Raw genomic sequence first — 26,694 nt, 5'->3', positions numbered from 1 at the left:
CACCCTGTATATAGCCTCCACATTGACTCTGTACCAGTACCATCTGTATATAGCCTCCACATTGACTCTGTACCGTAACACCCTGTATATAGTCTCCACATTGACTCTGTACCGTAACACCCTGTATACAGCCTCCACATTGACTCTGTACCGTAACACCCTGTATATAGCCTCCACATTGACTCTGTACCGTAACACCCTGTATATAGCCTCCACATTGACTCTGTACCGTAACACCCTGTATATAGCCTCCACATTGACTCTGTACCGTAACACCCTGTATATAGCCCTGTTATTTACTTTATTTACTGCTGCTATTTAATTATTTGTTATTCTTATCTTACTTTTTCTTAAAACTGCTTTGTTGGTTACGGGCTTGTAAGTAAGCATTTCACTGTAAGGTCTACCTACACCTGTTGTATTTGGGGCATGTGACAAATACAATTTGATTTTGAACGATGGTTATACACAGAATAATCATTTGGAAAACCAAGGATTGATAGAAGGGCTAAAAGGACGGATAAAAGATATGATTCATTCATGTCAGCCGGTATATTAATCAAAAATAGAAAATACTACATTTAAATGATTTATTCCATATGAAGGGTTGTGATTTCAGGCAGTATATTTCATTGTGTTTTGTTCACGGCACATTATGAGTAATGCTAAGTGTGTTTTTTTTCTTGTGTCAGTCCGTCGGCTTGTTTGCTAGTCTGTGTGTGTACTTTTGTGTGGGAGGCATGGCAACCATCTCGCAACGGAATGTTGACATTTGATGACATACTTCCTCTGTCAACAAAGAGAAGCTATTTCTTTATCCTTTATCTTCAACCGCATTCCTAGCCCACAGACTGAAGACTACTGTAGGGGTAGTGTTGGGTTGTAGCCTGCTGACTGAAGACTACTGTATGGGTAGTGTTGGGTTGTAGCCTGCTGACTGAAGACTACTGCATGGGTAGTGTTGGGTTGTAGCCTGCTGACTGAAGACTACTGTAGGGGTAGTGTTGGGTTGTAGCCTGCTGACTGAAGACTACTGTATGGGTAGTGTTGGGTTGTAGCCTGCTGACTGAAGACTACTGTATGGGTAGTGTTGGGTTGTAGCCTGCTGACTGAAGACTACTGTGTGGGTAGTATTGGGTTGTAAACCCACAGACTGAAGACTACTGTGTGGGTAGTATTGGGTTGTAAACCCACAGACTGAAGACTACTGTATGGGTAGTGTTGGGTTGTAGCCTGCTGACTGAAGACTACTGTGTGGGTAGTATTGGGTTGTAAACCCACAGACTGAAGACTACTGTATGGGTAGTGTTGGGTTGTAGCCTGCTGACTGAAGACTACTGTGTGGGTAGTATTGGGTTGTAAACCCACAGACTGAAGACTACTGCATGGGTAGTGTTGGGTTGTAGCCTGCTGACTGAAGACTACTGTGTGGGTAGTATTGGGTTGTAAACCCACAGACTGAAGACTACTGTATGGGTAGTGTTGGGTTGTAGCCTGCTGACTGAAGACTACTGTGTGGGTAGTATTGGGTTGTAAACCCACAGACTGAAGACTACTGCATGGGTAGTGTTGGGTTGTAGCCTGCTGACTGAAGACTACTGTAGGGGTAGTGTTGGGTTGTAGCCTGCTGACTGAAGACTACTGTAGGGGTAGTGTTGGGTTGTAGCCTGCTGACTGAAGACTACTGTATGGGTAGTGTTGGGTTGTAGCCCACAGACTGAAGACTACTGTATGGGTAGTGTTGGGTTGTAGCCTGCTGACTGAAGACTACTGTAGGGGTAGTGTTGGGTTGTAGCCTGCTGACTGAAGACTACTGTAGGGGTAGTGTTGGGTTGTAGCCTGCTGACTGAAGACTACTGTAGGGGTAGTGTTGGGTTGTAGCCCACAGACTGAAGACTACTGTATGGGTAGTGTTGGGTTGTAGCCCACAGACTGAAGACTACTGTATGGGTAGTGTTGGGTTGTAGCCCACAGACTGAAGACTGCAATATGGGTAGTGTTGGGTTGTAGCCTGCTGACTGAAGACTACTGTATGGGTAGTTTTGGGTTGTAGCCCACAGACTGAAGACTACTGTAGGGGTAGTTTTGGGTTGTAGCCCACAGACTGAAGACTGCTATATGGGTAGTGTTGGGTTGTAGCCTGCTGACTGAAGACTACTGTAGGGGTAGTGTTGGGTTGTAGCCTGCTGACTGAAGACTACTGTAGGGGTAGTGTTGGGTTGTAGCCCACAGACTGAAGACTACTGTATGGGTAGTGTTGGGTTGTAGCCCACAGACTGAAGACTACTGCATGGGTAGTGTTGGGTTGTAGCCTGCTGACTGAAGACTACTATATGGGTAGTGTTGGGTTGTAGCCTGCTGACTGAAGACTACTATATGGGTAGTGTTGGGTTGTAGCCTGCTGACTGAAGACTACTGCATGGGTAGTACTGGGTTGTAGCCTGCTGACTGAAGACTACTATATGGGTAGTGTTGGGTTGTAGCCTGCTGACTGAAGACTACTGCATGGGTAGTACTGGGTTGTAGCCTGCTGACTGAAGACTACTGTAGGGGTAGTGTTGGGTTGTAGCCTGCTGACTGAAGACCACTGTAGGGGTAGTGTTGGGTTGTAGCCCACAGACTGAAGACTACTGATGGGTAGTGTTGGGTTGTAGCCTGCTGACTGAAGACTACTGCATGGGTAGTGTTGGGTTGTAGCCTGCTGACTGAAGACTACTGTAGGGGTAGTGTTGGGTTGTAGCCTGCTGACTGAAGACTACTGTATGGGTAGTGTTGGGTTGTAGCCTGCTGACTGAAGACTACTGTATGGGTAGTGTTGGGTTGTAGCCTGCTGACTGAAGACTACTGTGTGGGTAGTATTGGGTTGTAAACCCACAGACTGAAGACTACTGTATGGGTAGTGTTGGGTTGTAGCCTGCTGACTGAAGACTACTGTGTGGGTAGTATTGGGTTGTAAACCCACAGACTGAAGACTACTGCATGGGTAGTGTTGGGTTGTAGCCTGCTGACTGAAGACTACTGTAGGGGTAGTGTTGAGTTGTAGCCTGCTGACTGAAGACTACTGTATGGGTAGTGTTGGGTTGTAGCCCACAGACTGAAGACTACTGTATGGGTAGTGTTGGGTTGTAGCCTGCTGACTGAAGACTACTGTAGGGGTAGTGTTGGGTTGTAGCCTGCTGACTGAAGACTACTGTAGGGGTAGTGTTGGGTTGTAGCCTGCTGACTGAAGACTACTGTAGGGGTAGTGTTGGGTTGTAGCCCACAGACTGAAGACTACTGTATGGGTAGTGTTGGGTTGTAGCCCACAGACTGAAGACTACTGTATGGGTAGTGTTGGGTTGTAACCCACAGACTGAAGACTGCTATATGGGTAGTGTTGGGTTGTAGCCTGCTGACTGAAGACTACTGTATGGGTAGTGTTGGGTTGTAGCCTGCTGACTGAAGACTACTGTAGGGGTAGTGTTGGGTTGTAGCCCACAGACTGAAGACTACTGTATGGGTAGTGTTGGGTTGTAGCCCACAGACTGAAGACTACTGCATGGGTAGTGTTGGGTTGTAGCCTGCTGACTGAAGACTACTATATGGGTAGTGTTGGGTTGTAGCCTGCTGACTGAAGACTACTATATGGGTAGTGTTGGGTTGTAGCCTGCTGACTGAAGACTACTGCATGGGTAGTACTGGGTTGTAGCCTGCTGACTGAAGACTACTGTAGGGATAGTATTGGGTTGTAGCCTGCTGACTGAAGACTACTGTATGGGTAGTGTTGGGTTGTAGCCCACAGACTGAAGACTACTGCATGGGTAGTGTTGGGTTGTAGCCTGCTGACTGAAGACTACTGCATGGGTAGTGTTGGGTTGTAGCCTGCTGACTGAAGACTACTATATGGGTAGTGTTGGGTTGTAGCCTGCTGACTGAAGACTACTGCATGGGTAGTACTGGGTTGTAGCCTGCTGACTGAAGACTACTGTAGGGATAGTATTGGGTTGTAGCCTGCTGACTGAAGACTACTGTAGGGGTAGTATTGGGTTATAAACCCACAGACTGAAGACTAATGTATGGGTAGTGTTGGGTTGTAGCCTGCTGACTGAAGACTACTGCATGGGTAGTATTGGGTTGTAGCCCACAGACTGAAGACTACTGTAGGGGTAGTGTTGGGTTGTAGCCTGCTGACTGAAGACTACTGTAGGGGTAGTGTTGGGTTGTAGCCCACAGACTGAAGACTACTGTAGGGGTAGTGTTGGGTTGTAGCCTGCTGACTGAAGACTACTGCATGGGTAGTATTGGGTTGTAGCCTGCTGACTGAAGACTACTGTAGGGATAGTATTGGGTTGTAGCCTGCTGACTGAAGACTACTGTAGGGGTAGTATTGGGTTATAAACCCACAGACTGAAGACTAATGTATGGGTAGTGTTGGGTTGTAGCCTGCTGACTGAAGACTACTGCATGGGTAGTATTGGGTTGTAGCCCACAGACTGAAGACTACTGTAGGGGTAGTGTTGGGTTGTAGCCTGCTGACTGAAGACTACTGTAGGGGTAGTGTTGGGTTGTAGCCCACAGACTGAAGACTACTGTAGGGGTAGTGTTGGGTTGTAGCCTGCTGACTGAAGACTACTGCATGGGTAGTATTGGGTTGTAGCCTGCTGACTGAAGACTACTGTAGGGGTAGTGTGAGTGGCTTTTCCACAATACATCTTGCAACCCAAACAAATGGTTGCTCTGAAATTGTCTGGACACATGGTAGAATGAGGTAAAATATGTTGTTGTTGGTGTGTACTACATTTAAAGGGGATTTTGACTTCAGATTTAATAATGATAGAAATCTACCATTTATTTTGACTCTGCAGGTTTTACGTCAATAATCATGTTGCTCTTTATAGCACATACAGTTCATTCAGAAAGTATTCAGACCCCTTGAATTTTCCCACATTTTATTACGTTACAACCTTATTCTAAAATGGATTAAATTGTTTTTTTCCCCCACAACACCCCATAATGACAAAGCAAATAAAAAACATTTACATCAGTATTCAGGCCCTTTACTCAGTACTTTGTTGAAGCACCTTTGGCAGCGATTACAGCCTCCAGTCTTCTTGGGTATGAAGCTACAAGCTTGGCACACCTGTATTTGGGGAGTTTCTCCCATTCTTCTCTGCAGATCCTCTCATGCTCTGTCAGATTGGATGGGGAGCGTCACTGCACAGCTATTTTGAGGTCTCTCCAGAGATGTTCGATCAGATTCAAGTCTGGGCTTTGGCTGGGCCACTCAAGGACATTCATAGACTTGTCCTGAAGCCACTCCTGCGTTGTCATGGCTGTGTGCTTAGGGTTGTTGTCCTGTTGGAAGGTGAACCTTCACCCCAGAGGTCCTGAGTGCACTGAAGCAGGTTTTAATCAAGGATCTCTCTGTACTTTGCTCTGTAGATCTTTCCCTCGATCCTGACTAGTCTCCCAGTCCCTGTCGCTGAAAAACTTCCCCACAGCATGATGCTGCAACCACCATGCTTCACCGTAGAGATGGTGCCAGGTTTTCTCCAGACGTGACGCTTGGCATTCAGGACAAAGAGTTCTTGTTTCTCATGGTCTGAAAGTCCTTTAGGTGCCTTTTGGCAAATTCCAAGCGGGCTGTCATGTGCCTTTTACTGAGGAGGGGCTTCCATCTGGCCACTCTACCATAAAGGCCTGATTGGTGGAGTGCTGCAGAGATGGTTGTCCTTCTGGAAGGTTCTCCAGTCTCCACAGAGGAACTCTGGAGCTCTGTCAGAGTGACCATCGGTTCTTGGTCACATCCCTGACCAAGGCCCTTCTTCCCCGATTGCTCAGTTTGGACCGGGCGGACAGCTCTAGGAAGACTCTTGGTGCTCTCAAACTTCTTCCATTTAAGAATGATGGAGGCCACTGTGTTCTTGGAGACCTTCAATGCTGCAGATATATTTTGTTACCCTTCCCCAGATCTGTGCCTCAACACAATCCTGTCTCAGAGCTCTACGGATAATTCCTTCGACCTCATGGCTTGGTTTTTCCTCTGACATGCACTGTCAATTGTGGGACCTTATATAGACAGGTGTATGGCTTTCCAAATCATGTCCAGTCAATTGAATTTAGCACAGGTGGACTCCAATCAAGTTGTAGAAACATCTCAAGGATGATCAATGGAAACAGGATGCACCTGAGCTCAATTTCGAGTCTCATAGCAAAAGGTCTGAATACTTATCTAAATAAGGTGTTTCTGTTTTTTAAATACATTTGCAAAAATTCTAAAAACCAGTTTTCTCTCTGTCATTATGGGGTATTGTGATGTCATTATGGGGTATTGTGATGTCATTATGGGGTATTGTGATGTCATTATGGGGTATTGTGATGTCATCATGGGGTATTGTGATGTCATCATGGGGTATTGTGATGTCATCATGGGGTATTGTGATGTCATCATGGGGTATTGTGATGTCATCATGGGGTATTGTGATGTCATCATGGGGTATTGTTTATGTAGATTGATATGAATAAAAATGCATAAGGCTGTAATGTAACAAATTGTGGAAAAATTCAAAGGGTCTGAATACTTTTCGAATGAACTGTAGAAATGCTTGACTTGCATGAAGCAAATTATATAAACATGCAGAAAACGTTAACACACGCACACACACACGCACACACACACACACACACACGCACACACACACACACACGCGCACACGCACACACACACTAGTCATACAGGGTCTGTTATAAGTTTATAAGAATGTTATAAGTTTATTGAGACTTACCTAAGACATGTACACTTGTCTGTTCTACCTCACCCAAGATCACATCTTCATCTCTCTCTCTCTCTGTAGGATCATTCCTACGTATGACTACTAACATATTCTCTCTCTTCTTCCTCACACCCCACCCTGTGTTTTGTCTTCCCTTCCCTCCCCTTCCCTCCTAAAGCGTGCAAAAGAAAAGAACAAGACCCAAGCAAGGAAAGGAACAATACACCAAAGAAATCCCGGCTGGTTTTTACTGACCTGCAACGTCGCACCCTGCTGGCCATCTTCAAGGAGAACAAGCGTCCGTCCAAAGAGATGCAGATGACCATCTCTCAGCAGCTGGGACTGGAACTCACCACCGTCAGCAACTTCTTCATGAACGCCCGCAGGCGCAGCCTGGACAAATGGATGGACGAGGGGAGTCCGGGAGGAGCCTCCACAGCCTCCAGCTCTTGTACCAAAGTGTGATGGATAGGGGGGGGGGGGGGGGGGGGGGGGGGGTTAGGGTTGGGGTTCGGGGACGGTTAGGTGAGGGTTGGGGTTGATGGGTGGGGTGAGGGGCTGAGGGGGAGGGGGCACCGCTGGGAAAACCAAAACGTTTTACATTTTGATTTTTGAGGACGAGTTAAAAAAAGGAAAGGGGTTGTTTACTGGCTGATTTAGCAAAAAATAAATCAGATCCATTTATAAAACATCGATGAAGCACCATAGAGTAATATAGAGTAATCCCACACCCCCCCTTGCACACTGCCTGAATGATACCACCAGTCCAAGGCTATTCCTGACTAATGTCTATCTATAGCTTTATTATAATGAAACACAGTTAATCTGCCCTATTCTAGTTTTTTTTTTTATGTCACTCAAAACATTAGCCCATAAAAACCAAAGACCAAGTATAATATGCTAACATATGTATTATGTACATTATCTATATGTAATATTGGATTGAAACCACAGGGTTAGCTAACCCACCAAAGACAGAATGTCCTAGCCATCTTCCGGTAAAGGACTTCTTTGAGATCGTCATATAGAATACTTATATTAAGAAAAAAATCATAACAATTGCCACCAAATACCTAGTATTATCTCCAATGATGGAGACAAGTTCTGATATGTTTTGGATGAATGTTGTTGACACAAGTCAAGGTAAACAAAATGCCAAAAGCAGAAAAGACTGACTATATACAGGTATTGATCTTACCCATGTCAATTAAATAATAATTTGTTTAATATCCATGTTTAGCCAGCTTTACAATTTAGTTGTACAATCCTTTCCCCAGGAACTGTGAACAGAGGGCAGAGAAATCCTGTATAGATGTGGTCTACCTCTAGTTAGCCTGCTATTTCCCTGGGTTTTTCCCCCCCCCCCCCCCAGAAAACCCGGTTGGAAGTTCCCGGAGTCAGGAGGGAATTAAGCAGGAAATCCGAAATCCTCTAGCCATGATTTCTGGGAAAACCTGATAATTTTGAGAAAGTAGCCCTAGTGTGATTTCAGAACTTGAGAACAGACCAATAGACAGCAAGTAGAGAGAGGCATGATGTTAGAGAGGATGGCTGAGACGTCATCAACATCATCAGAGAATCTTCTGAGGGGAGAGGGAAGTTTAGGACTTAGAGACATTTCCACAGCCAGCTACTGGCAAGTATGCAAGCACAAGACATGACCAACACACACACGACCGACCAACACACACACGACCGACCGACACACACACACACACACACACACACACACACACACACACACACACACACACACACACACACACACACACACACACACACACACACACACACACACACACACACACCATTGACTCTTTACACTGTAAAGCAAATACTACAAGTAGCTCTCCCTCAACATATGTAGTGGTCTGTGACGTATGTGAGCACAATCTTGAAGCACATTTTATTTGCAATAGAACTGGAGCTGCAGCTCAATGTAGAATGTTCTTCACATATTAGAAAACTCAGGATGCCATTTCTAAACAGCGGCTGAAGAACACTGACTACTAATACTACAACTACTACTAATACTACTAATACTACAACTACTACTATACTACAACGACTACTAATACTACAACTAATACTACAACAATTACTACTAATACTACAACTACTACAACTACTGCCATACGACCCACTCTTGCACACACACAGTATATTACTATACTCTCTATAGTATAATCACAACAAACCACACATGTCCAAATAAACACTAAGTAGGAGAGTAGGCCACAACCCTGAGGAGCCATTTCCCCTGTTTCCTAACTTTGTATTATAGAAGCTTTCTGGTAAGACTAAAGTTATTATTCTACCCTGGAATAACATGGTTTATCTCAACATAGTAACCATCAATTCTATTTTAATGACAATATCAATCAACTGCTCTAACCTCCACTAGTCTCCACTAACCTCCACTAGTCTCCACTAGTCTCCACTAACCTCCACTAGTCTCCACTAGTCTCCACTAACCTCCACTAGTCTCCACTAGTCTCCACTAACCTCCACTAGTCTCCACTAGTCTTCACTAACATCCACTAGTCTCCACTAACCTCTACTAGCCTCTACTAGAGTCCACTAACCTCCACTAGTCTCCACTAGTCTCCACTAATCTCCACTAGTCTCCACTAACCTCCACTAGTCTCCACTAGTCTCCACTGGTCTCTACTAGCCTCTACTAGTCTCTACTAGTCTCCACTAATCTCCACTAACCTCCACTAGTCTCCACTAGTCTCCACTAACCTCCACTAGTCTCCACTAACATCCACTAGTCTCCACTAACCTCCACTAGTCTCCACAAACCTCTACTTGCCTCCACTAGTCTCCACTAACCTCTACTAGTCTCCACTGGACTCTACTAGTCTCCACTAGTCTACACTAACCTCTACTAGTCTCCACTAGTCTCCACTGGACTCTACTAGTCTCCACTAGTCTCCACTAACCTCTACTAGTCTCCACTGGACTCTACTAGTCTACACTAGTCTCCACTAACCTCCACTAGTCTCCACTAGTCTCCACTAACCTCTACTAGTCTCCACTAGTCTCCACTAACCTCTACCTGTCTCCACTGGACTCCACTAGTCTCCACTAGTCTCCACTAGTCTCCACTAGTCTCCACTAACCTCCACTAGTCTCCACTAGTCTCCACTAACCTCCACTAGTCTCCACTGGACTTTACTGGACTCCACTAGTCTCCACTGGACTCAACTAGTCTTGTAGAGGCAACACCCTGGGCGCCAGGCTAAGAAAGAAACAGACCAAGAAACAAACCGGGAAGAGTGTGTGTCTGTGCCCCAAATGGCACCCTATTCCCTATATAGTGTATTACTTTTCGTGCACTATGTAGGGAATAGGGTGCCATTTGGGACACCGACCCAAGAGTCTGCTTCTTAACTGCTGTGCTGATACTCCACCTGTATGATACACCAATGATTATTGTCCACTTAACACAGTAGCAATCATTCATTATATTACACATTCTGTAAATATATACAACCTCCTACTTTTCTAGTCAACCCACACATAATATCTTTAGAGTTCAATCATGTCAAACTCGTCTATCCTTCTATCAGCCATTGATGAAACAACCAAAGCAAAGAGTCCGGTAAGCAGCCCCTTGTCCAGTAGAACACAGGTTTTTCGTGATATATAAAGTGAGCCAAAGGCTTGACGGACCAGAAATGGACACTTGAGACTTTTTTTCTATTTATTGACAAATCAAAACCAAAGAAACTTTTTCTGCACCTAACTGTTCTACAACAAAACTGTTCTAAAGAGGAAGATAATTATAAATGTGAGCAGCGATGATGATGATGATGATGAAGAAGAGGAATAGGATGAGGACCGACATCAGGGGGAACGGAGAAGTAGCTTTGTTCTGTTCTGATTGGTCAGGACATTTTAAGGGGAAGCAGGATGAGACTGAAAGGGTTTAAAACACGCGGGGGGAAACCACGCCGCTGCGGCAGCTGTTTCCTAAGGCAGAATGACGCGTCTCTGAAAGTTGGAAGGTTGTCTTTAACGTGTGCCTATGCAGTTTTCAAGAAAAATGGAAAAGAACAACGAAAACCTCATCAGCTACAAAACCAAAGATTCATAATTATTCTACAGAGGTTTTCCCCCAAAGTTTATTTTCCTGACAATGTCGACCACACATACAGCCACATACATATACATGCATGCACACTGTATAGCTAGCGCTACCCAGTACATGCATGCATATTAGTACATGTATGTGTGATTTTAAGGGTACGCTCCTTCTTCAACATGACACTGTGTGATTCAGTAGATATGATACATCCTCTCCATCACTCCCTTTCACTGGACACTGACTACCTCGGTTTCTCCGTCTGTCCAGTCCACTAGGGAACATCATGCCCGGAGGATTCAGGTGTATCTGTCACTGCAGTCTGTAGAGAAACATGATTCTGTGAAACTATGTGAAACTACAGTACACACCAAAGATAACTCGTGTACAGCACACCACAATCCTTCCAGTTCCACTAACTACCGTGCTGTTGTACTCAGACTCACATGTGGTAGACTACACACTCCTCTCTCTCCTCCCTCCCTCTCTCTCTCCCTCCCTCTCTCTCTCCCTCCCTCTCCCTCTCTCTCCCTCCCTCCCTCTCTCTCTCCCTCCCTCTCCCTCTCCCTCTCTCTCATCTATTCACCTCACTCTCCAGTCCACTGCTGAATCACAGCGTCCGTGTTAGTGAAGGAGGGTACAGTAGGGGACAGAGGGGTTGGGTGCTCATAGGCACATCCTGTATGACTTCAGTTATTTTTGGGGAAAACAAACTCTACTACTCCACACGTTCACAATAAGCAAAACCAAAAATACAAAACAGACTAGTAGTTCAACCTTTTGAGAGAAACTGCTCAAATATCGGTCAAATAGCTTTATCCTTTCCTAGTTGTCTCTCTGTGAGGCTTCTGGTACAAAGATGCTCCGCCACGGCCCTAGCTCTCCTGGTCCTGGTCCTGGCCCTGAGGCTCGGAGCCTGGCGGAGTCCACTTTCATACTCAGTCTGGTCTTGAGGAACATGTACCAACCATGGGTATGAAACTAAAATCCAAAGAGGTTTTCATTGCTTGTCTTTAGTGCTTACGTTCATTTGCCAATGCCTAATGTACAATTATGTTGTCTCTCCTAGGTTTATGTAATATATGATTTTATTTATGTAATTTATATTTGTTTTTAATTAATTGAGAATTCATTTAAAATTGCCAAATCTCACTTGGAACCCTTTACCCTGATAAGTTTGCCAAGGTTTACATTGTTTGTCCTGTTTTCTTTTGCTGACACTGTCAAACTATTTATGAGGTGTGTTAGTGATAGTTTTTTACTTAATTATTTAATGTTATTTAATTAGATGTAAATTTTTTTGGGGGGGGGATGAATATTTATGGGTATTTAAGAGAGTTAGAGAATCAAAGATGCAGTGCTTATGTCCTACCCACGTTAATTTACTATTAGTGAGTTTACTTTAAAAAGCAACAGAGGGTGTTCAATTGTTTAGTGAATAATGACAGAACAATGTTTAAAAAAATGTAGTAATGTCAGGGTAGTTGTAATGATGAATGTCACCATTATATTATTATAAAACACATTTAGCTCAATCTTTTTCCTAATATAGATTTTTTTTCTCCATTAACTTTATTCTTCCTGATGAAAACAATCTATTGATTTAAAAGATAACGAATGAGCACTGCATTGTTTTTTTTAAAATCCTTCCTGTGATTTATGATTAATTCATTTATTTGTTTTTCATTTGCGAGTCCTTTTGCGTTAATTTTGTTTACCAGTGACGGACAAGCAATGAATTTCAGACTGATGTTTGTGCCACTGATAGAGGAGGGTAACACGTTGATTGAGACAAGTCAGACTCACCAAAGATAACTGGAACACTTGAGAGGTTGGTCGTTGTTTCACTTGATAGAAGAAGGAAAACTAGCTGCTTCCGAGACTGGCTTGTAAAAAAAACAACAACAACAAAAAAAAAACGTAAAAAAAACACAAAAAAAAAACTATTTCTAAAGTGAGAACCAAAAAGGCTACCTCACTGACTTTCCCATTTGTCATTTGAATCGTGTTGATGAAACCAAAGATACCAAAGATTTGATTTCTCTAGTACGGTCTGCGCTTGGCCCACGCTTTCATTTTGATATGATCTCTCTTTCTCCTTTCTCCTTTCTCTCTCGAACACATGCCTTCTCCTCCCCTAAAATAATAGGGACGAAGGGGGAAGGGTTAGGGTTAGGGTTAGTGAAGATGAGGGTGTGTGTTTTGGGGTTAGGGAAGGTGAGGGTGAGGGTGTGTGTTTTGGGGTTTGGGAAGGTGAGGGTGTGTGTTTTGGGGTTAGGGAAGGTGAGGGTGTGTGTTTTGGGGTTAGGGAAGGTGAGGGTGTGTGTTAGGGATATATGCTGGATTTCAGAAAGCCCTTCACCAGATCACAGTACACATTGTGTCTAAACCACACTTTGAGTTGTTGTGACAAATCCCCAAGTCAACGCCGTTTTTGCACTGAAGCATTGAGACAACCTCGAGGCTGGATAAAATACATCCACATACTCTATATAAAGAACGTACATATATATATACACACTAATATAATTCCCAGACATCTAGCGATTAACTTTTCTCCTTGATTTAAAAAAAAAAAAAAACTTTTATTTTTATTTTTTTTCCAACGTAATGACCAAACAAGCAGTGTCGAGTTTTGGAAATCTACAAACACAGGAGAATGATTAGCCCCCGAAAAAAACCCAGTGTCCATTTTTATCAAACTGCCATTATAGTAGCTGTCTTTTTACTCGTGCCTGTGCAAAGGCCACAGTCAATACATTAGAAAATGCTTCCGTCAACCCCCCCCCCCCCCCCCCCCCCCCCTGGTATCACTCTAAACAATCAGACTTAATGGAAATAAAAACAACGGACAATATACTGTAAATGGACTTAGAAAGCCACAGTCATCCTCCCTGCCTATTGTTCCAGTGCAACGTTGTGATTTAAACCAAACCAAAGAAAACCTTGACACAAAGAAACCAAAGGCACTGGTGAAAAGGCCTCTCTGAAAGACACATATCAGAATGTAACCCTGATATATTCTGGTTCGGACCAAACAGAACAGCTTGTAAACACTATAATAGCAGTAGTGTACTCCTTGGGACTAATTGCTGTGTTCGTAACCAAGTGGGAGGTGGGAATTTACCAGTTGTGAAGTCGTAAATACCAGTTTGGATGCTTTCACGTGCTTTGAACTCGTTGAGAAACACAGATTGGCTAAAAAGGTCAACAAGCTACTTAACCACGGACTAAAAGTACAACAAACATGCTCGTTCACAAATTATAGTGTTTACAAAACCACATGAATAGATTGCTTTTTATAAGTAATGTTTTGTTGTTGTATTTAACTGCTGGAAATTTTGTTATAGAGGCCATTCTCTTAGTAGGGAGCCACTGGGGCTCCCGAGTGGCGCAGCGGTCTAAGGCACTGCACTGCATCTAGTTCAAATCCAGGCTGTATCACAACCGGCTGTGATTGGGAGTCCCATAAGGGCGGCGTACAATTGGCCCATCGTCGTCCGGGTTTGCCCGGTGTAGGCCGTCATTGTAAATAAGAATTTGTTCTTAACTGACTTGCCTAGTTAAATACAATTTTTTTTTTTTAAAGTAGGTGATGTCAAAGGTCAGCATGTGGGAGAAGTGGGAGGGACGAGTTTCCCACAAGTAATTACCAGTTGGAGGGGCCTTCAATGGGATTTTTTCCACAGTTACATGTGAGAAATTCCCACTTCCCACTTGGTTACGAACACATCATTATACTAATCATTCTCTAGCTCCTGTTTGGAAAGGTAATATGGAGTTGAAATGAGAGAGAGAGAAATAATGTTGAATCTAGTGGGAACTTGGGACCATTGTCATTTATGAAAGTACGGGATTTCATCACGTGTTGCCACCTTCATCTATGCCTATACAAATTAGCATATAACACATTATGCAAATATACTTAAGATATGGGAGTGGCAACAGTTGATGTGAGACTCCTGGAACCATATGACAATACTGACTCCAATGGATTCTCTCTCTAGAGCTGATATGATAGGCTTTTAGGCCTATATTACTAATAGGGTTAGAGGCCTATATTACTAATATAAAGGCCTATATCACTAATAGGGTTAAAGGCCTATATCACTAATAGGGTTAAAGGCCTATATCACTAATAGGGTTAAAGGCCTATATTACTAATATAAAGGCCTAAATCACTAATAGGGTTAGAGACCTATATTACTAATAGGGTTAGAGGCCTATATTACTAATAGGGTTAGAGGCCTATATCACTAATAGGGTTAGAGGCCTATATCACTAATAGGGTTAGAGGCCTATATCACTAATAGGGTTAGAGGCCTATATTACTAATAGGGTTAGAGGCCTATATCACTAATAGGGTTAGAGGCCTATATTACTAATAGGGTTAGAGGCCTATATTACTAATAGGGTTAAAGGCCTATATCACTAATAGGGTTAAAGGCCTATATCACTAATGGGGTTAAAGGCCTATATTCAGCCAGCTATATTACTTTTCCACTGGGGCGGCTTTAACAAAGACGTAAACAGCTCTTTTGTTGCAAAGTATGAGATAACCATGGGACGAGTGCCTTGCTTGAACCAAAGCAAAGTGGAGACCTCTCTGTACTTACCTCAGCTTCTAGCCCGTCGTCACGGTGACGACAATGTATTAGTCTGGCTCTGTGGTGCTTTGCAATGCAATCACTAAGCAAACAACTAAGAGAAATGATTACCAAAGGATTTCCACATCTATGTTTCCTTCCCTCTTCTTGTTCTACCAAATGGTTGCAAAGCTTTACAATTTAAAAAAAATAAATAAATGAAAAAGCTGTGGCATGTTAACAGCGCAGACCGTGCTCTCCTTAATGTTCTCAGATATACCTCAGAGATACTAGTGGTTAGGGTAATGTTATTCTAGCGTATGTAATAAATTATTATTTTGGTAACTGTGACTTTACGAAAACAAAAACAAACAAAAAAAAAATCTTTATACATTTTAAGTTGTGATTTCTGTAATAGTTGAAGAGGTGCGCTTACCAAAAACAAATGCTTGTCTTTTTGTGGTTTGGGTTTTTAATTATTGTTTCTGCTTTTATTTTGTTGTTGTTGGAGGGGCTCTGGTTATTCACTCAGCTTTCTGGAATGAGGATAGTTGCAGATTAAGCCCACAGTTTACATGTTACAATGAAGAAAAGAAAAAAATACAAAAAAAATGGACAAAACCTCCCCTGTTCTTCTGTTCTAGTTTCTGACCACCATTTTGTAATGGTTTCCTTCTTTTGTCTTATGACCTAGTTTCTGACCACCATTTTGTAATGGTTTCCTTCTTTGTCTTATGACCTAGTTTCTGACCACCATTTTGTAATGGTTTCCTTCTTTGTCTTATGACCTAGTTTCTGACCACCATTTTGTAAATGTTTCCTTCTTTTGTCTTATGACCTAGTTTCTGACCACCATTTTGTAAATGTTTCCTTCTTTGTCTTATGACCTAGTTTCTGACCACCATTTTGTAATGGTTTCCTTCTTTGTCTTATGACCTAGTTTCTGACCACCATTTTGTAATGGTTTCCTTCTTTGTCTTATGGCCTATTCTTCTGTGTTGAAGTGTAGCATTATGTTTAGCAACTGCCAAACAACAGTGCTATTGCCCAGACTTTATGCATGAGTATATTTACAATTAGCTAGCAGTGTAATGCATTGTGACTTCATTACTTTATAAGTTCAGAATCCGTACCACTCTATGGACTGCATGTGGTCGCTGAGAGTGTGGCTCAGTTGTGTATATATTGGCCCTCCACTGTCATAGTGCACCCTCTGGGTAATAAGTGAATTAGCCGAAGTGTCCATATTCCGAGTAGAAGGTTATGAACACAGGGCTAACTGTTAACATACTGCACAAGGCTAGCACAAGGCTAACTGTTAACATACTGTAAAAGAGTGACAGATGAGATATTTATAGAATGAGTAAAAAAAAATACAAAAAATGTTCCCGAGGCCTATTTGAGACAGTAGTCCACAACTTTGATATAGCCTTCGTATAGTAACTTACACAGCGCCGAATTTGACATCGATGGACAAACCACGTAGTATTTTAATTAACCACAATAGACCTGAAAACACAGTAGAATAAATAATCTTTCAAAGACTATTACTGAAAAAGCCTCAACCTAACGACGTCACAGAAGGTACTGTGCCTGACAATCTATGCCTCTCTTTTATCTTCCACTTAGCTAGCCGACAAAATAAACCCCTATTATTAGACAACAGCACCCAATCAGTGTCTGATGAAAACACAACAAATGAGTTTAGGATGAAGTGATTGTACTGTACTCTGGTCCTTACTCGGTTAATAATAATTAAAACGTTAAACATTTTTTTTTTAAAACAACACAAAGAGATCTACAGCCAGGCCACTAGCCTACCTCAGGGGGTCGGAGGTGAAGCGTCAGACAGTCTGACGACCACAGGGGGGGTAAGAGGTCAGAGGTCAGTGTGATGATAACCAAAAATAAACTTGATGAATCAAATCACTCATTCATTCATTTAGTAGAACATGAGGATATTGAATAATAACTGAACTTTGCATCCATCAATCTCACTCTCCACAGTTTGGATTATCTTTATGTATCTATGCTTGATGGTGACGTAAACATACCCTACATTGGCTCAGTAAGGGTCTTATATATAAGCCTTTTCACACAACTGAGCCGAACCGAACTGAGCCGAGCTGTACTGACCCGGTTTGTTCAGGTCGGCATGACAGTGTGAAAGGGCTACTTTAGAGAGGAGTGTGTTGAAACCAAAGGCAAAAATGGTGTTACGATCTGATGACATCAGTAAATTACACCCGGAAAGGATGACCTCCCGGGAGGTGGTTTAGAAACCTGGTCCCAGATCTGTTTGTGACGACCACCATAGGAGTTAGATGCACAGCACAAAACAGATCTGGGATCAGGTTAGACTGTGTGAATATTCTGAGCAAAAGCTTCATTCCAAAGACGAAAACAAAGCCAATATGCTGTCTATCCCAAAGTACAATTAATACATTTACCATTATCTGTAGATTTCTACGGATTTGTTTCTGTTGATGTTTTTTATTTTTTGTAAAAGAAAAACATGATTTTTCTTTATTTTCATTAGTTGGAACACAAATGGAAGCTGGTATTAAAGTGTGGTGTTGTATTGGAATCGTATGGATAAACCTATTGATAAAGCAATTCAATTATGATCCAAATGAAGGAAATATTCAGAGTTAATGTTGTTTCGCTTACCCTGTCTGTGTAAAGACAAAATAAACCCTGTCTGTGTAAAGACAATACATTTGTCCTCATGACTTGAAAACCCCTCAAAAAATTCATTTATTTTCAGATGAAAATGATTGTATAGCTCTTTCTTTGTACCATGTCTCAAATAGACTGAAATGTTGCACTTCTGCATTTTATTTCTTAAAACAAGGAGGGGGGAAATAACACCATTTAAAATAATGCATTTAAAGTTTATTTCCTTTGAATCGAAGCATTTTGAACAAAGAGATAGTAACAATGTATCTATCGGGGCCTGAATCACCCCGACTACCGTAGAACAATTAAACGGCTTTTAAAACACATCATCTCTCACTTTACCCGTGTCAATGAGACCACAGCATTTATAATAATCTGGGGTCGTGATACTGACAGATTGCTGGGTAGTGAGTGTCCTACTGCCTAATATTTTGCTAGAAGTGATTTCTGAAGTGGGAAATAAAGACTGGAGTCCGTGATCTCAAATCCATGACCTTTGAACCTTTGAAACAGTATGTCCCAATGTAAAAGCAACAACTAATGTGTAGCCTAAATGTGCATTGACGGGGTAATATTTTTTGTTTTATACATAAACCTTTATTTTACCAGGTAAGACTGGGATGAGTCAATGTGATGAATACCAACAACAACAACAACAACAACAACAACAACGACGACGACACTGACATACATTATGGCTAAATCCCCTGAGCTGACAAGTCACAAATCTGTCCTTCTGCCCCCCTGAACAAGGCAGTTAACCCACTGTTCCCCGGTAGGCCGTCATTGAAAATAAGATTTTGTTCTTAACTGACTTGCCTAGTTAAATAAAGGTTCAATAAAAAATGTTTTTTTTAAAATTCATATGGAACCAGGCTGGAAGGTAACAGTACAGCTTTCGTCACATTAACCCACAGATACACATTAACCCACAGATATACATTAACCCACAGATACACATTAACCCACAGATACACATTAACCCACAGATACACATTAACCCACAGATACACATTAACCCACATATACAGAGAGAGAAACCCTCCTGTAGGTTTTAACTCCAACCCTAGTCTAGAACACCTGATGCTAATAATTAGTTGATAAACTGAATCAGGTTAGTTACAACTGGGGTTGGAGTTAAAACCTACAGGAGGGTGGATCTCCAGGAACAGGGTTGGAGTTAAAACCTACAGGAGGGTGGATCTCCAGGAACAGGGTTGGAGTTAAAAACTTACAGGAGGGTTTCTCTCCAGGAACAGGGTTGGAGTTAAAACCTACAGGAGGGTTTCTCTCCAGGAACAGGGTTGGAGTTAAAACCTACAGGAGGGTTTCTCTCCAGGAACAGGGTTGGAGTTAAAACCTACAGGAGGGTGGATCTCCAGGAACAGGGTTGGAGTTAAAACCTACAGGAGGGTATCTCTCCAGGAACAGGGTTGGAGTTAAAACCTACAGGAGGGTTTCTCTCCAGGATCAGAGTTGGAGTTAAAACCTACAGGAGGGTGGATCTCCAGGAACAGGGTTGGAGTTAAAACCTACAGGAGGGTTTCTCTCCAGGAACATGGTTGGAGTTAAAACCTACAGGAGGGTTTCTCTCCAGGAACAGGGTTGGAGTTAAAACCTACAGGAGGGTTTCTCTCCAGGAACAGGGCTGGAGTTAAAACCTACAGGAGGGTATCTCTCCAGGAACAGGGTTGGAGTTAAAACCTACAGGAGGGTTTCTCTCCAGGAACAGGGTTGGCGTTAAAAGCGACTTACAGTCAGTCGTGTGCATAGATTTTATAAATGGGTGGTCCTGCGAATCAAACCTTCTCCCTATCTCTCTCTCCCCTCTCTCTGTACCGCACCTGCTTTCTAGACCTCTGAATGCTCGGCTATGAAAAGCCAACTGACATTTACTCCTGAGGTACTGACCTGTTGCACCCTCTACAACCACTGATTATTATATGACCCTGTTGGTCATCTATGAACATTTTAACATCTTGAAGAAAGATCTGGCCTTAAATGGCCATGTAATTCTTATAATCTCCACCTGGCACAGCCAGAAAAGGACTGGCCACCCCCCAGAGCCTGGTTCCTCTCTAGGTTTCTTCCTAGGTTCCTGCCATTCTAGGGAGTATTTTCCTAGCCACCGTGCTTCTACACCTGCATTGCTTGCTGTTTGGGGTTTTAGGCTGGGTTTCTGTATAAGCACTTGGTGTCATGTGTTGATGTAATATAATAATATATTCTATTTAGCAGACACTTTTATGAGCATAGATTGTATGTAGGGGTAGTCCTGGGAATCAAACCCACTGTCATGGTGTTGCAAAGCCAGAGAGAGAGAGAGAGAGAGACACCGTCCTGTTGGTTTTAACTCCAACCCCAGTTGTAACTAACCTGATTCAGCTCTACCAACAGAAGACTACGTAAAAAGGGATTTATAAATACATTTGACTGATTGATCTGCATTAAACCGTGCTATTTTATTTTTCTCTACGCACACTCACAACATGCAAACACCCACACAGTCATACTGACTCCACACCCACACAGTCATACTGACTCCACACCCACAGTCAGTACACAGTACTGACTCTACACCCACTTACATACAATCATCATACTGCTACTCTGTTTAACATATATCCTGATGTCTAGTCACCTTACCCCTATACAAACCGACTCAGAACTAGTTAAGACCAACTTGTTGCTGTCCTAGGTTATCTGTTATACCATCTGGTATTGCTAGAAGCTAGCTAGCTAAAGTAGCAAGATAATTGAGGCTATTTTTTGTTGTTGCTGTACTTGTCCACAACAACTCCGTTCAAATGGAACAGCCTACCTTATTGGTCGATCACTGTGGTCAACTCTTTCTCATTTAAACAAGTCCGTTCATATGGAACAGCCTACCTTATTGGTCGATCACTGTGGTCTACTCTTTCTCATTTAAACAAGTCCGTTCATATGGAACAGCCTACCTTATTGGTCGATCACTGTGGTCTACTCTTTCTCATTTAAACAAGTCCGTTCAAATGGAACAGCCTACCTTATTGGTCGATCACTGTGGTCTACTCTTTCTCATTTAAACAAGTCCGTTCAAATGGAACAGCCTACCTTATTGGTCGATCACTGTGGTCTACTCTTTCTCATTTAAACAACTCCGTTCTTCCATCACTCCAGTATCCCTGCACATTGTTAATATGGTACTGGAACTGACCCCATGTATTGCTTACCTACTTTTTCGTGTTCTTCTGAATTCAATGTATTGTGTTGTTCTACTTGACTTTGCTCTTTCCCAACAATGCAGTAATTAATAACAATCAAAAAAAGGCATTACACTATACTAAACGCACGTGACAAAAACTAGAAACATTTGACAAATGCATCCAACATTTATTTTTCAAATAACATATTCAATGAATGTCTACATACGGACCGATACATCCATCACAGTAACTGAACAAAATGTTAGCCCTGCCTGCTTCCTCCACGTTGGCGCAGTCTGTACACAGAGAAGGATCCAACAGTCTCCGATCTGGCAACGTCCCTCCTCCCGCTATTTCACCGTCGGAAAATTAAAAAAAACCTCCCATGAGAACGTTGGAACAATTAGAGAAGCAGTTCTCTGTTAACAATGGAGTCTCTATATGGACCAATCCCTTACGGTTTTCCAAGGATACACCAGCTACTAAATCTGGACAGGTCAACAGCGATACTAGCATCTGTTGAAGACTATGGAAGTCCTACTGAATACTGGTACAATATACATACACCGCTCGGACGCTTGTGTCTCCTCAGCGTCAAGAGTGATGGTGAGTTCAGTGGTGACGAACCACTTCAAATAGTACAGAGGACAGCGTCATCTTTTAACTCTGGTCCAGGTGGTTGATGTGCAGCTCAGCATCGGAAAGCCCTGGACCAGAGCTAGACCCTTGTTGCATAAAAGGTATCTGATGTTATTACATACATTCGATCTGTCACGAAGAATCAAACATCACATATTAATGGGTGAAACGGAGAACCATGAAATGCATGTCTGGCACATCTTCTCCCTGTTTTAACTCCTTAAATCTCCCTCTCCCTCCCCTACTCGGCCGGGCCCACCAACCCGTTTTCTACAATCTCACCTTCAGTCAATTCACTCTGGCCTGGACACACTCATTCTCTCATTTCATTCCTCCTCACCTCTCAGTACCCTGCTGCTGAACACACTTCCTCCTCATCCACCTGTCCCCCTCCCCCGCCAGCCAAACTGTACACCCTCCTCTCTTCATCCCCCTCCTTCAAGAAATCAATGGAGAAAAGCTCCAGCTTTTCAATTACCAGGAGGTTCCTGCTGCTGTGCCAACCGGAGTTGCCCCTCCCTCTCCTCTCATAGCCCCTCCCTCCTCCAATAGCCCCTCCCTCCTCCAATAGCCCCAACCCCCCTAGATATAGGACTGGGTTGTTGAAGATCTGATGAAATGATGCAAAATGTTTTTAATGTTGTCCATTTTTATTAGATGTCGTGGAAGACTTGTTGTTAATGTTGTATTCCAGTAAAAATTATATAACACATTTTGAACAGCAGAGCAGGTGGTGTTTTATGACAGACAGAAATAAATATACCTAAAAAAAAAAAAAATGACAACGATGTAACATGAAGCCGCATCTCTTCACTATACATTCACACACACACACAAATCATATATGTAAGGGATAATCAATGAGGGGCTGTGTGTTCTATGGAAAATAATTAACGAGGTGAAAAAGTGCGTTCCCACGACGTGCTAGCAGAGTGGACTTAATGCAATTCCGTGGGAGGTTAATTTCCAGAGGACGCATATAGCCTCCCCCGAGTTGATTTATCCCTTCGATACCATTGGCTGTAATTGAACACATTTGCGGGTAGATATTGTGTTCAACGTCCACTGAAGAAGCTAGCAAGTTGACCGGATAGCTACAGTAGTTGCTGTGGTAACCAAAACAGACTTGCTTAGTTTAGCGAACCAAACTATCAGTTCTAGTTTGCTAGGATGAAAATTGAATTCAACACTGCCAATACTGTTCTCAATTTGACTTTTGATTTCAAAAGCACCTTAAAACCAAACATGTAAGAGTGAACGAAAGTCATTGAATTCAACCGTGCTGATATACCGTGCGTTATAGGGAAGTAATGCACGCTCTAGAATTCTCTTCAAACCCAATCAGAAACGACTATTCAACAATGGAGATGGTATGTCTTATTTAAACTATAGTATCCACACATCCAAGATTCTTCAACATGACTTACAGATGACTTCTTTAAATACATTAGAAAATGGGGATTGTGTTCAGCAGGCAGGTAACAGAAGAAAACGGCTGAAAACAGAGAGTCTCCAACTTGTCCAATAAGAGACCCTCATTTACTTTTTTTTTGTTGGGGGGGGGGGGGGGGGGGGGGGTTTACGAAATGATTTAAAACGTTTAGTTACGGTGTGCCCAGATGAACACGACCCGGGTAAATTTTCACATGAGTATATTACATGTAAAAATAATTAAATAAAAGCACAGAGTTGAATCAATGTTCGAAGAGCAAGTGTAAAAAAAGGCACGTTATGTCATGTTACTCCGACCGACCGAGGACAACGGGAGAAGCACGTCAACGCTGCTCGTCGCTAAGAATGTGTCTGTCTGTCTAAACAGCAGCAGCTACAACACAGCTCAGGTTAGATGGATGAGGCCATGGAGCCCATAGTTAGACCGGTAACAGGTTCAGAGCTGAGGGAGGTGAGAGGTCAGCCGGGGAGAGAGACAGGGACGGGGGAGGTGAGAGGTCAGCCGGGATAGACAGGGATGGGGGACACTGAAGCAGGGAGGTGAGAGGCCAGCCGGGAGAGACAGGGATGGGGGAGGTGAGAGGCCAGCCGGGGAGAGAGACAGGGATGGGGGACACTGAAGCAGGGAGGTGAGAGGTCAGCCAGGGAGAGAGACAGGGATGGGGGAGGTGAGAGGCCAGCCGGGGAGAGAGGCAGGGATGGGGGACACTGAAGCAGGGAGGTGAGAGGTCAGCCGGGGAGAGAGACAGGGATGGGGGAGGTGAGAGGTTAGCCGGGGAGAGACAGGGATGGGGGAGGTGAGAGGTCAGCCGGGAGAGACAGGGATGGGGGAGGTGAGAGGTCAGTCGGGGAGAGACAGGGATGGGGGACACTGCAGAAGGGAGGTGAGAGGTCAGCCAGGGAGAGAGAGGGATGGGGGAGGTGAGAGGCCAGCCGGGGAGAGACAGGGATGGGAGACACTGCAGCAGGGAGGTGAGAGGTCAAGCGGGGAGAGACAGGGATGGGGGACACTGCAGAAGGGAGGTGAGAGGTCAGCCAGGGAGAGAGAGGGATGGGGGACACTGCAGAAGGGAGGTGAGAGGTCAGCCAGGGAGAGACCGGGATGGGGGACACTGCAGAAGGGAGGTGAGAGGTCAGCCGGGGAGAGACAGGGATGGGGGACACTGCAGAAGGGAGGTGAGAGGTCAGCCGGGGAGAGACAGGGATGGGGGAGGTGAGAGGTTGACCGGGGAGAGACGGATGGGGAGGGGAGAGGTCAGCCAGGGAGAGACAGGGATGGGGGACACTGCAGCAGGGAGGTGAGAGGTCAGCCGGGGAGAGACAGGGATGGGGGAGGTGAGAGGTTGACCGGGGAGAGACGGATGGGGAGGGGAGAGGTCAGCCAGGGAGAGACAGGGATGGGGGACACTGCAGCAGGGAGGTGAGAGGTCAGCCGGGGAGAGACAGGGACTCATGCAGGGGCAAGATGTGCATCAGCACTTTGTGGAAGTTTAACCAGGGATTATGGTTCCCTATAACAGATTAGAGGTCAGCGGAGAGGTGAGAGGTCAGAGGAGGCTGCTGGGTGGGAAAGTTAAGAGCATCGACTCTGGATGAGCAGTGCCTCTACAAAGATGGAAGCAGGGATTCTCTAGAGGCCGAGAGGAGATAGAGGGTCTCAAAGCAGGGGACAGTCCAACAGGCTTCAGAGAGGTTCTCAAAGAGACACTGTGGATGACATACCAGAATGGGGTGGGGGGGGGGGGGGGGGGGGGAGACACGCTTCACCACTGTCCCTGAGCATGACGTACAAACCAACTGGACAAGCACCAGGTCAGAAAGGATACAGTCCAGTTTATCTTCCTGGAAAGAGGATGGAGGGATGAATGGACATAGTTTTCCAGGGATTCAACAGATGGAATGTGAGTGGTGGGGACGGGGGAGGGGACAGGGGAGGGGACAGGACGGGGGGGGGGGGGGGGCGGGGGAGGGGACAGGGTAGGGGACAGGACGGGGGAGGGGACAGGGGAGGGGACAGGGGACGGGGACGGGGGAGGGGGACGGGGGAGGGGACGGGACAAAATAAGTGCAACTCTACTTGTCTTATAGCTTTAATGCGATGCGTATAGACAGCTTCTTTCCTAGTTTGTCTGCTTCTTCTTCTTCTGGTAGTTACTTGGAAACGTGTGCTCTGTCCCGTAGTAACAGATGGGTAGAAGGTAGGTGACTCTCAGAATTCCCAGCTGTTCTAGAAATCCCGATTGGAAGTATCCAGGAATCAGGAAGAAATAAGTAGGAAGTCCGGAATCCTTCAAATAGGATTTCAGGGAAATCAGGACTTTTTTTTGAGGGTGGGGGGGGGGATAGTTATCTGCAGTTTGCAACACTAGAAAACGGTTGAGGAGGAAGAGGAGGGTCATTTCTGATTAGCGAAGAAGGCCTTGGTTTCTCCGCAGGTGGGGTTGGTACACAGTGGGCAGCGCAGGGTGAGCTGACGGGAGCAGGACTCGCCTGACCTCAGGTGGGTTTGGACCAGGTCTGCCAGAGCCTGAGAGAGGAGGGTCAAGGGTCAAAGTTCAGTTGTCATATATATACATATATATAAAAATAAATGCTTACCCATAAGCAACCTCACCATAAACAAAATGAACACCTCAAAAAATAAATACATAGTACGCAGAGGAGCCCGAGTGAGGGGGCCGAGTGAAGGTGAGGGGGCCGAGTGAGGGGGTAGTGTGCCAGAAAGTGAGAGAGAGACTGCCTTTTAGGAGGGCTGAGCTTGGCCGGAGGGAGGGAGGGAGGGACGGAGAAGAGGGATAGACCAATCCCTTTGTTGACCAGCTGTTCCCTAGGGCTTTCTTCCCAGCTCAGCTAGCTAGCTGGGGGTCTGCTCGGTCTGAGTAGCACTACCCACGGTGCCTCTCTCCCTCCCTCTTCAAACGAACCCCTCACAGATAAGAGGTCATGGAGGGGCTGCTGTTTCATAACGGCTCTCTGAACATCTTTGATTCCAGCACTACTGTTTAAAGTCTCGCCATCTCTCGGAGTCAGAGCGAGAAGCCGTATGTGCCCAGTATTTGCTTGGTACTGGGGATATTGAATGATTAACAGTGACAGGGTGCTTTATCCAACGCTCGGGCTGTCTACACATCCATGTAACACACATTGCTAAAGTCATTTTTGATGGTCAGAAAGAAAATGTATGGACACTTTTGGCTGATTTATGAGACGCATAGAAAATGTAGAAAACATGATTATTATTGCGAGAGGAATGTATGTAAACTTCATTATGTTAAATATGTAAATGAGTAGCCTTTTCTTGATGCTATTGT

General features: G+C 44.1%; 2 protein-coding genes and 1 long non-coding RNA gene across 6 annotated transcripts in view; 2 read left to right on the top strand and 1 right to left on the bottom strand.

The window, feature by feature from the left end:
* LOC110523122 (one cut domain family member 2) overlaps nucleotides 1-18,143 on the top strand; it is a 51,704-nt gene extending 33,561 nt beyond the window's left edge. For 3 of the 4 annotated variants that reach the window (XR_016495843.1, XM_036976624.2, XM_036976623.2), the window contains one exon: nucleotides 6,931-18,143. Coding sequence is in view for 3 of the 4 variants with exons in the window: in XM_036976624.2 (XP_036832519.1) it covers nucleotides 6,931-7,217 (287 nt within the window). In the remaining variant the exon portion in view is untranslated. The remainder of the gene's footprint in view (nucleotides 1-6,930) is intronic. The other variant, XM_036976626.2, reaches the window with a different exon arrangement.
* Nucleotides 18,144-20,811: 2,668 nt separating this feature from the next.
* LOC149983153 (uncharacterized) lies at nucleotides 20,812-24,710 on the top strand. Its single transcript, XR_016495844.1, has 2 exons — nucleotides 20,812-24,566; nucleotides 24,638-24,710. It is a non-coding gene; the product is annotated as an uncharacterized LOC149983153 (long non-coding RNA).
* fech (ferrochelatase) overlaps nucleotides 22,563-26,694 on the bottom strand; it is a 26,370-nt gene continuing 22,238 nt past the window's right edge. Inside the window, exon 11 of the mRNA XM_036976629.2 lies at nucleotides 22,563-25,910. Coding sequence (XP_036832524.1) covers nucleotides 25,779-25,910 — 132 coding nt within the window. The 3' untranslated portion in view covers nucleotides 22,563-25,778. The remainder of the gene's footprint in view (nucleotides 25,911-26,694) is intronic.

Source organism: Oncorhynchus mykiss, chromosome 5 (genome assembly GCF_057628025.1).
Source record: "Oncorhynchus mykiss isolate SJ-2025 chromosome 5, ASM5762802v1, whole genome shotgun sequence".
Classification (NCBI taxonomy): domain Eukaryota; kingdom Metazoa; phylum Chordata; class Actinopteri; order Salmoniformes; family Salmonidae; genus Oncorhynchus; species Oncorhynchus mykiss.
This window is presented reverse-complemented; position numbering and strand designations above follow the sequence as displayed.